General features: G+C 39.3%; 1 protein-coding gene across 3 annotated transcripts in view; it reads left to right on the top strand.

Annotated features, from left to right (window-relative positions):
* Positions 1-11,113, top strand: part of tmem68 (transmembrane protein 68) — a 35,841-nt gene continuing 24,728 nt past the window's right edge. Inside the window, exons 1-4 of one of the 3 annotated variants that reach the window (XM_044367854.1) lie at positions 1-78; positions 1,519-1,692; positions 2,080-2,179; positions 4,312-4,479. In XM_044367854.1, the coding sequence (XP_044223789.1) occupies positions 19-78; positions 1,519-1,692; positions 2,080-2,179; positions 4,312-4,479 (502 nt within the window). In that variant the 5' untranslated portion in view covers positions 1-18. Of the gene's footprint in view, positions 79-1,518; positions 1,693-2,079; positions 2,180-4,155; positions 4,214-4,311; positions 4,480-11,113 lie in introns of those variants that run through there. The other 2 variants (XM_044367855.1, XM_044367856.1) reach the window with 2 other exon arrangements.

Here is an 11,113-nt window from a genome sequence, read left to right as displayed (position 1 = left end):
GACACACAGCAGAACAAGATGTCAGACACTGGGAACCAGTCCTGCCTGATGGGAGCAGAGGATGCTGTCTCCTTCCTTGTATGAACCTTGTTCGTTTACTTCTGATATTTCACAGCTTGATAGCCATTCAATCTCTCTGTAAATATATTTGACTGTGTTTATGCAGTGCTTTTGTTCGATTACTTTGAATGAAACTGTTGTTTGTTTGATCATGGGATGTGACTACAGTTAACTTGTGTGGCAGCTGTATTTCCTTGGTAGAATGGGCTGGATACTTAGTGCAGGGTTGTCAATATCCACATGTTGAAGTGTTAGAAAAATCAATGAATCATATAATTTATTAAACAGAAACACCAAACAATCTGGTTGCAGTTTCTCCAAAGTGAAGAAAGTGAGGATTTGCTGCCTTTCTTTAGAGGACATCTACTTCTCTGCAAAATTATTTTGGGCATTTTATAGACTAAACAATTCAGAAAATCATCAGATGATTGAAAACAATGGTTTGTTGCAGCTCTCAGTGTAATTGTACAATAATGTCCCTTGTTTGATGTATCATCAATAATTAAAAAAAAACAAAAAACCCTCAAAATATATGATCATTTCAAAATGTCATAGTTTCTGTTCTTTGTATGATAGTGAAATGGTATGGAGCTGATTTGCAACTAAACTGATTAGTCACTATATGTTGACTTTGTCAATAATGTACTACAGAAAACTTGAAATGATCCAATTACAGTTCTGCAGAGATCTCGTGAGACAGTGGCTGTCTCACGACAGCGGCTGTTTCACAACCCACAACACCAACAACATTATCCTCATGTCTGATTTGGTTCATGGAACACAATACCGTACAATACCTGTATAATTAATTGGCTATCAGCACCTCACAAAACTAATCGCTAGACTGTTATATGACATGTATTTTTCATGTTGTAGCATCTGTTGTTACAGCAGCTCTTTCATATTGTGCATTTCTGTCAAGTTCTACCCCTCTATTGACTCTCTGTCTTTTTGCCTGTCAGTCTTCTTGTGTGTCTGTGTGTGTGTATGTGTGAAGGCTCACACAACCCTCACATATCTCCTTGCCCCTAGAGGAAATACAGATCTACTGTACCTCTGTGTACTGTCTGTTTTAGTGTGCCTGCTTAAAGGGCCAGTTCACCCAAATCACAACACCCATAGATATATATTTTTTCATTTAACACTAATGCTACCTTTGGTTTTGTGCAACAGATCTCAGTTTCATGTGCTAAGGTTTTCAGATATCCACCTCTGAAACTTATCTTGACAGTCCAATAAAATGGGGGTGAATAGAATTTTGATTGCGCTGCTCAAATAAAATGTGTGCATATGACTTACCCTCACAGCAGGTGGTGCTGTATGAAAAGTCAGGGAATCACTAAAGTCTGTAGAATTAATCCTCAAGGGAACATGAAGCTATTCAACAGTTGAGATATTTCAGACTTGAGGTGGAGAATCTCACTATTGACATATTGACCTGTCTGTCTTGGTCCACAGGTGTGTGTGTTTCATGCGTGGGAGGAATGGGCTGGCCTTGGTCAGGTGGAGGACTACCTGAGTGTTTTGGAGTACCTGCTGTGGGTCTTCACCCCTCTGGCCATTGTCTTTATCTTGCCCTTCCTAATTGTCATCCTCCTTTACCTCTCTATACTCTTCCTTCATGTCTACAAGGTACGCAAAAACTCGGTCCATCATCTGCACTATGTGAAGAGTGAACTGGAGTTCATGTCATGTACCAAATTTTGCCACCAGCCAATCAATCTGTAATAGCTTATGAACACTAAATTCTACAGGTGGACCAGAAAGTACCAAACCAGCCATCTCAAGATGCAAGAGTTTCACTTACAATATCTAACAATTTAATGTTAAAAAATAGGTTGATAATTTGCTCCTGCAAGCCTGACCAGATCTGTTATTTGACAGTCATGTTGCAGTCGTACAGGAGAATTAGGAGTTATGGTCAAAACTATGGAAATAAGACTCAGATTGTTAAAAAATCTTTCACTGTTGCTACTAGTCACTCCAAACTGTATCTCTCCTCATGTTTTCTTCTAACAGAGGAAGAATCAGCTGAGGGAAGCTTACTGCAACAACCTGTGGGATGGAGCAAGGAAGACCCTAGCTACTCTGTGGGACGGACATGGAGCTATATGGCATGGTAAGACACCATTGGCTTGTTTTACTGATGATTTGTGGCACCTTTTTAGATGCTGCCCTATCAGATAGCATTTATACAACTGTTAATGACATCTATCTATCTATTAAAGGAAGGAATCTCTGTCTGCCTGTATGTATGTCCTTTGCCGTTCATCCGATCGACTCCATGCTTGGCAGGTATATGGCTGGGGACCCAAGGGAGAGCAGTGTCGAATTTGGTACAATTTGGACACGTGATATGTTTAATATTAATAAACTTTGAATAAATTAGTGATCAGCGAGATGCTCGCTCTGTGCAGGGGCAGGGTGGAGCTTCAGGGCTCTGCCGACTGACTCCAGCATGTCAGGGAGAGACCAGAGATGAGGCATGACACGAGTCAGAGGAAAGTGCTCTAAAAAGAGAAAAGGAGACAGTTAAAACAGAGTTTTTAATCAAGAATGGACACTCTTACCTCGTGTCTACACTCAAAGTGTACTGTTAGCTGCACGTTTAGCAGATCAGCAGAGAGTGACTACACAGTAGGCATTTAGGCATATGGTTGAGCGTAGGTCACCCGCATTTTGGAAGCGCTCAGACCCCAGTACACAATGACTGTAATTACATGCGAAAAACAAAGGAAATACGTTCCACAGGCAGTTCAAAACCAGTTTCTCTCATATGTTCCGAGACCGTGGAGATTGTGAGGCGCCACTACAGACAAAGCACAAATTTTTGGAGCAAACATACCCACTTGAATCCGAACTGAAGGCACAGAAAATAGTAACGGTCTAGGAGCCCAGTATGAGCGATCCATTTATTTTAGGATGTACATTATTTTATTTTTAAATGCAGCCCTTATTTTAGGCTACTTGAAATGAGAAAGAACATTTATTTATTATTACAGTACTTATTATTTATAACATCTGTGTATAATTGAACCTTAATTTCTTTTAGGTTGTTGGTGTATATACTCATTCAAAACTCACATCAACTGTATTAATTTTTCTATGTGTTGAAGTAGGGCAGGAGGCCAAGCTATTGGCCCGTTCTAAACAGGCACGTTTTGAACGGGCGCTGCACTAGTGTTTAAGATTCCGGAAGAAATTTCAGTCCCAAAGACGCTCAGTATACAGTACCAGTCAAAAGTTTGGACACACCTACTAATTCGAGGGTTGTTCTTATTTTTCTATCTTTTACTATTTTCTGCATTGTAGAACAATACTAAAGACATCAAAACAATAAAATAACACATATGAAATGTAGTAAACAAACAAGTGTTAAACAAGCCAAAATGTTACATGTTTTAGATTCCTCAAAGTAGCCAATGTTTGCTTTGATAACAGCTTTGCACTTGCCATTCTCTGAACCAGCTTCATGAGGTTGTCACCTGGAAGTCTTTTCCAACAGTCTTGAAGGAGTTCCCACATATGTTGAGCACTTGTTGGATGCTTTTCCTACACCCTGCAGTCCAACTTATCCCAAACAATCTCAGTTGGTTAAGGTTGAGTGATTGTGGAGGCGAGGTCATATGATGCAGCACTCCATCACTCTCCTTGGTCAAATAGCCCTTACATAGCCTGGAGGATGGTCCAACTAAGCACAAACAAGATGAGATGGCGTGTCTGTGTAGAATGTTGTGGTAGCCATGCTGGTTAAGTGGTTAAGTGTGCCTTGAAATCTGAATAAATCACCAACAGTGTCACCAGCAAAGCCATCTCCATACCATCACATCTCCTCCACCATGCAGAGCTCTTCAAATTTTCCAAAATTAACTTTTGACAAGGCACTCCTGTTAATTGAAAACCATTCCAGGTGATGACCTCATGAACCTGGTTGAGATATTGCCAAAAGTTTGCAAAGTTGTCATTTGTTCAACACTTTTTTTTGTTTACTACATGATTCCATATGTGTTATTTTACAGTTTTGATGTCTTCAGCATTGTTCTACAATGTAGAAAATAGTAAAAAAAAATAAGAAAACCCCCTTTTTTTTTACAGACATTCATGTTCCCTTTGTGATTCCATGACATTTCAAACAACACCATCCTCTGTGAGGGTTAGTCCTATGCAAATCTAATGTTTCATTTGAACAGCACAAAAAAGGGTTTTAATGGAGTAACATGTATGCTTTGTATACTTTGACCCGTGTTCCAGGTTATGAGATCTATGGGATGGAGAAGATCCCTGACAAAGGACCAGCGCTGATAGTGTACTATCATGGAGCCATTCCTATTGACTACTACTACTTCCTGGCCAATGTTATCATCCAGAAAGGACGGACCTGCCATTCTGTAGCTGACCATTTCCTCTTCAAGATCCCAGGTACTCATACAGTTTCACACATGCACACACAAATGCATACTATAATGAGCTGGCAAAGTACAGGTTTGGCGGTACAATTGTCCAGCTCAACATCCCCTTGCTGGCCATCGGGGCACTTAAAATTACATCCCATTGTGTCATATGTGTGCATGTCTTCCATAGACTGTAAAAAATATGAACATAGCCACCGTGACGTCACCCACTGATTTCTGAAGAGCGGTCTTGAAGCTCAAAGTGAGAGGCTCTGGCTGTTGCCATCTTGACGGTGCCTGACTCTGCCTCACTCCCGGCTAATTCAAGAGGTGGAGCTGAGGCAGGCTGGTTGCTGAAACAAGCCACCTAGCGGCCAGTGTCCTGTCACTCAAAGCAGCCACATTCTTAATTATGCATAACTTTACGGCTTAATAAAATTTGAACGGTTGAGTTATAAAAAAATTCACCCCGCCGTACAGTTGTCATGAAAGGGGAAATTAGCTATAGAGATCAAAACTGTTGTTTGTGCCAGGCTGTAAACATGTTTACTTCTGCTGTAAAGTTGGGCATTTTAACATGGTGGTTGATGGAGATTGACTGGCTTTTGGAGCCAGCCTCAAGTGGCCATTCAAGGAACTGCAGTTTTTGGCACTGCCGCATTGGCTTCATTTTTCATACCCGGAGGTTGCCGCATGGTGCCTTCCTTGTAAACAGGAGTCGGAGGACTGACTCCACAAACTGAAAGAATAATCATCACACAGAAACTATTATGTTTTTACTGACTGTGAAATGAACTCTTAATCACAGAAACTGACTATTGTATACAATGTTTCCCACAGGTTTACTTGTGGTGGTGGGTGGTGTGTGACGGGCGGGTTCAGTAGCCTAATAAATTAGTCAAAAGAAGGTTTATGAATAACTCTATTTATTGCTATCTGAAATTATCTAATTTTGTTGCCTAACAGCCTATTATCTGACACTTTCATTGATATAAAAGTTTGCATCCTACCTTCGGCTCTCTTCATCTTCTTGGCGCTTAGGGCTGGGAATTTTTGGGAATCTCACAATTTGATTCTGATTCAGAATCGATTCTTGATTCAAAATCAATTCTCTGTTCAATGAAAAGAGTCTCTTGCTCCAGTATACTGGGTGCCAAGCCTTGCACTGAAATACAACATGAAACATAACTGGCAATTAAGATAAATGGTCTGCAGCCTTTTTATTTTAAAGTTAACTGCATTAATGAATCAATTAATTAACTTGAAAGCATCTTACAGTCTCCTGCCTATATTAGAATAACAAAATGAGGGGGAGGTGGAGTCAGGTGTGGACTTTACCACTAAGCAAGTAGGCAACTGCCTGGGGCCCCCAGCTAAAAGCTATAGATTTATTATTATGTTTAGATATGAAAAACATTATGTTACTATTTTAACTCATTGTATATCAAATTAACTTACAGAGGCTCCCAAAGCACTTAAAAAATATGCAACTGTATACTTCTTCTTCAAGGAAAACATTTTACTACATTTGCCTTTTACAGATAAATGTTACTGGTTATGTTGCAGATTCAGATTTTACTAACGAAATATAACAAATAAAATGTGATGCATTATTATTCATTAAACTATCCAGCATTATACAAGATTAAAAGCTTCACCTTGAACACAACTTAAGTATATGTAAGTACATTGTGCTAATAATACCGCTGTTTGACTTTTAAGTAAAAATTTGAATGCTGACTTTTACCGTGCGGTATTAATAATTTTTCTTCAGAAAAAAGTTTTGAGTACTTCTTCTACCACTGCCAATACTAACAGTTAGAGAGAGGGTGAAAATAAAGACAGTTTGCCCACAGCCCCCAAATCACTAAATCCGCCCCTGGGCAGAGGCTCTGCTGTATTATTATTAACGTCATGTCTCCTGCAGTGGAGAGCAGCCTCTCTGTTGCACCATTAGCTTCAGGGAAAGACATCACTGTTCCGCTCAACTAATGTTAGTCTCTGAGTGATGGCATAGAAGGTATTCACAATATACTTCACGCTGGACTCGCAAAGGTAATTATTTAGTCATTAAATCAAAATACGTTTGCTACCGTTACTTTTTTTGAAAATGAACTACAAGATAACTCTAGCGTTTAGACTGTTCAGGTGCTGCACTATGGGGTGTGAAAGCTGACAGCATTTTGCTAACTAAGCAGCCAATCATGTTGATTGTCACTTACCTTGCCATGGACTGACACCGTGACCAATGATGTAGAGGAGAAGCATGACACTCTCATCATCTGCCCTCTCATCAGAGGATGGGTGTGAGAAGCTACGGGAGAAGCTACATGTTGTCTGCAGTAACTTAATTTTGCCAGTTATCACCAAACAACCCAGCAATGTTCTAGCTAAATGGTTGCTTTGGTTAGAGCAAGCTAGCCTCCATGTCAATATAGTTTTGTTAGACTAATAGAAATAATGTTACAGCTCTATGGCCTGCCAACAGTGAGTCCTTCATTAACAGGCTACATTACAGCCCTATGGTTTGCTAACAGTGGGTCATTTATTAACAGGCTTAGTTAATAGTAAAGACTGAGGATAGAGGTACATTGACAGCAGAGTTCACAATACATTTGTATGCCATGCTAGCTTACATGGAAAGGGGACATATAGGCTAAGGCTATAGCTCTGAATTGTCAAGCTTTTACCAAAAAATAGTTATGATCAAATGAAATTGGGCTTATTGGAACCACAAGTCTCACCTTTTACAACTATGCCCAGTTTGTTTGTATTTTAGGGCAAAAACTATGCGGTTTTGTATAGAGATGTGATTTTCATAACTCAGAGTTTCCCCCTAATATTTCTAAATAATGTGTTCCTAAACAGTAGGAACTGCATAAATTGGGTTTGGCTGTGAAGTTGATAAACTTGTGAATCCAAAGGCCCTAATTTGCATTTATGTGTGATGTGAGTAGTCATAGCACAACAGCCTCACAAAACTTTACACCCAGAAACTAACTTGGGACATTCACAGTGTATAGTTTGTCTAGGCACATTGAAAGTGATTTTCTGAGTCGTTATTTGTCACAGCCATATATTTGAATGCTCATTGAAATCAAGTTCCAAAATTGTTAGAAAATGGATGAATGAAAGGCCGTAATTAGTATTTATCACAGCTAAACCTAAATGTATAAAAGCACAACAGATGAAACTCTGCCGATTTTTTGACAACTGCTGCTAAATTTCTCAAAATATGTTATCAGTAAATTGTATGACACTTAAAGTATGTACAAGTGATGTCACTATACTAGAATTACCGCTGAATTTCCACTACTCTCAATACCTGTTGATACCATGAACAGAAATCCTATTCACACTCCTTTTATTTAAAAATGTTTTATAAACATTAACAGTTGAACAGAAACTTTGTGTGTTTCATTATTTAAACATACAGATTGCATTAAAATAACAGTTACATTGGCCTGTAGCCTTTGAGTTAAAAATTAGAGGAACTGTATGAAATATCATGTCGTAACAAATATGTGATTATGTGCTCTCATTTTGTGTTGTTGTGCGTATAGCTGGTTTCACTGGAATTCTGATGCTAGGGGATAGATTGACATCACCAGCTAGAAGTCAAATCTACTTACACCATTGCATTTAAATCCTATAAAATTCTGACCAAAGCTATGGTATAACGTCATGTATACAATACTAATATAAGTAATAAACAATATCATATTAGACTCTAATGTTTCTTTTGTATGAAGAAAAACAGACAGTCAAGGTTTAGGCCATCATTAAAATCTTAATACACATTAATCAGAAACAAACTAATCTTGAACATAAAGTAAACAACAACTAAACAACAACTAAACATAAGCAATCAATACAACTATATCAAACAAGTCATGCCTCCAATAGGAGGCAAAAGAAAAAACACGTTTTTATGTGGAGAGGACCTTTAAGAGATATAGTAGTCTGATTGGCAGAAGGCAGTGCAGGAGTGAGATAGAGAGAGTGTTAGCAGGTGGTTGATGGGGGGAAGGGGGTGCATTAGGCTACCCCCCACGTCAGGGACTGAATGATCCCTGAAGTCCTAAAGTGACAGAAGTCCTCATAGTCATGACCTAGGGGGAGCTTCAAAGTAATGGTGCTAGTGTTTGCTTCTGGGAACATCTGCCTGATGCTGTACAGGTCATCATGGAGAAACCTGATTGTTGGAATCTCTCTAAAACCAAAAGCTGATATGGCGGATGCCCTGGGAGCAAACACCAGCACATCCTCCAAGATAAAATCAATGAGGTCCATACATATATACAATTATCTACATCCAGGCCAGGCTGAGTGATGAAGTTTCTAGACCCACAAAATGTCATGGCATTAATAGAGGTTACAAATACATATATGTCAACAAACAACATTAATGCCCCACTCTAGCACACTACTTTACCATAAATGAAAATCAATCAATCAATCAATCAATTTTTATTTATATAGCGCCAAATCACAACAAAAGTCATCTCAGGGCACTTTTCACATAGAGCAGGTCAAGACTGTACTCTTTAATTTACAGAGACCCAACAATTCCCCCATGAGCAAGCACTTGGCGACAGCGGTAAGGAAAAACTCCCCTTTAATGGGTAGAAACCTCAAGCAGAACCTGGCTCTTGGTGGGCGGTCATCTGCTTTGACCGGTTGGGTTGAGAGAGAGAAAGAAAGAGGGGAAGGGGGGTTTCCTGCGAGATGAGAAAGCACAAAAAAACTCCAGGGAAGAAGCAAAGTTAGTGACATGCATTGATGTTACATGAATGCATACAGATGGAGAGGAGGAGGAGGAGAGAGGGGCTCAGTGCATCATGGGAAGTCCCCCAGCAGTCTAGGCCTATAGCAGCATAACTAAGGGCTGATCCAAGGTGAGCCTGGTCGGCCCTAACTCTAAGCTTTATCAAAAAGGAAAGTTTGAAGCCTACTCTTAAACATAGAGAGGGTGTCTGCGCTCCGAACCGAATCTGGAAGATGGTTCCACAGGAGAGGAGCCTGATAGCTGAAGGCTCTGCCTCCAATTCTACTTTTAAAGACTGTAGGAACCACCAGTAAGCCTGCATTCTGGGAGTGCAGTGTTCTAGTGGGATAATACGGTACTATGAGCTCTTCAAGATATGATGGTGCCTGACCATTAAGGGCTTTGTAAGTTAGGAGAAGGATTTTAAATTCTATTCTAGATTTTACAGGAAGCCAATGTAGCGAAGCTAAAATGGGAGAAATGTGATATCTTTTTCTAGTTTTAGTCAGTACACATACAGCTGCATTCTGGACCAGCTGGAGAGTCTTTAGAGACTTGTTAGAGCAGCCTGATAATAAGGAATTGCAATAATCCAGCCTAGAAGTAACAAATGCGTGGACTAGTTTTTCTGCATCTTTTTGGGACAGGATGTGCTTGATTTTTGTGATATTACGTAAGTGAAAAAAGGCAGTCCTTGAGATTTGAAAGGACATATCCTGATCAAAGATAACTCCCAGATTCCTTATGGTGGTGCTGGAGGCCAGGGTAATGCCATCCAGAGTAGCTATATCATTAGATAATGTTTTTCTAAGGTGTTTAGGGCCAAGCACAATAACTTCAGTTTTATCTGAGTTTAGTAGTAGAAAATTGCAGGTCATCCAGGTCTTTATGTCCTTAAGGCATGCTTGGAGTTTGTTTAACTGATTGGTTTATTATGAGTTGGTTTATTATTGGTTTATTATTAATTTATGGAGTGTTTCCTAATAATATTACCTAAAGGAAGCATATACAAGGTGAATAGAATTGGTCCAAGTACAGAACCTTGTGGAACTCCATGTCTAACTTTTGCCTTCATGGAGGATTCATCATTAACATGTACAAACTGAAATCGGTCTGATAAATAGGACTTAAACCAGCTTAATGCAGTTCCTTTAATGCCAATTAAATGTTCCAGTCTCTGCAAAAGGATTTGATGGTCAATTGTGTCGAATGCGGCACTAAGATCTAACAGGACAAGTATAGAGACAAATCCTTTGTCCGATGCAGTAAGGAGGTCATTTGTGACTTTCACCAGTGCTGTCTCTGTGCTATGATGCGCTCTAAATCCTGACTGAAAATCCTCAAATAAACTATTGTTATGTAGAAAGTCACATAACTGATTAGAGACTGCTTTCTCAAGGATCTTAGAGAGAAATGGAAGGTTAGATATAGGTCTATAATTGGCTAAAATGCCTGAATCAAGAGTAGGCTTCTTAAGAAGAGGTTTAATTACAGCTACTTTAAGGGACTGTGGTACATAGCCTGTTAGTAAAGACAGATTGATCATATCTAGTAAAGAAGTGCTGACTAAGGGTAAGGCTTCCTTAAGCAACCTAGTTGGGCTGAGGTCTAAGAGACAGGTTGATGGTTTAGCTGAACAAATCATTGGAGTTAGTTCAGAAAAGTTGACTGGAGAAAAACAGTCCAAATGTATGTCAGAGTTTACAGCTGTTTCTAAGGTACCTGTGTTTTCAGAGAAAACAGTGCCTGTTGAAGTGGTTAATTTTGTCTCTAATAGTTAGAATTTTATCATTAAAGAAGCTCATAAAGTCATTACTACTGAGAGCTATAGGAATACATGGATCAATAGAGTTATTATTCTTTGTCAGCCTGGCCAAAGTGCTGAAAAGGAACC

Source organism: Thunnus albacares, chromosome 12 (genome assembly GCF_914725855.1).
Source record: "Thunnus albacares chromosome 12, fThuAlb1.1, whole genome shotgun sequence".
Classification (NCBI taxonomy): Eukaryota; Metazoa; Chordata; class Actinopteri; order Scombriformes; family Scombridae; genus Thunnus; species Thunnus albacares.
Note: the sequence above shows the minus strand (reverse complement) of the source record. Positions and strands in the feature narration are given on the sequence as shown.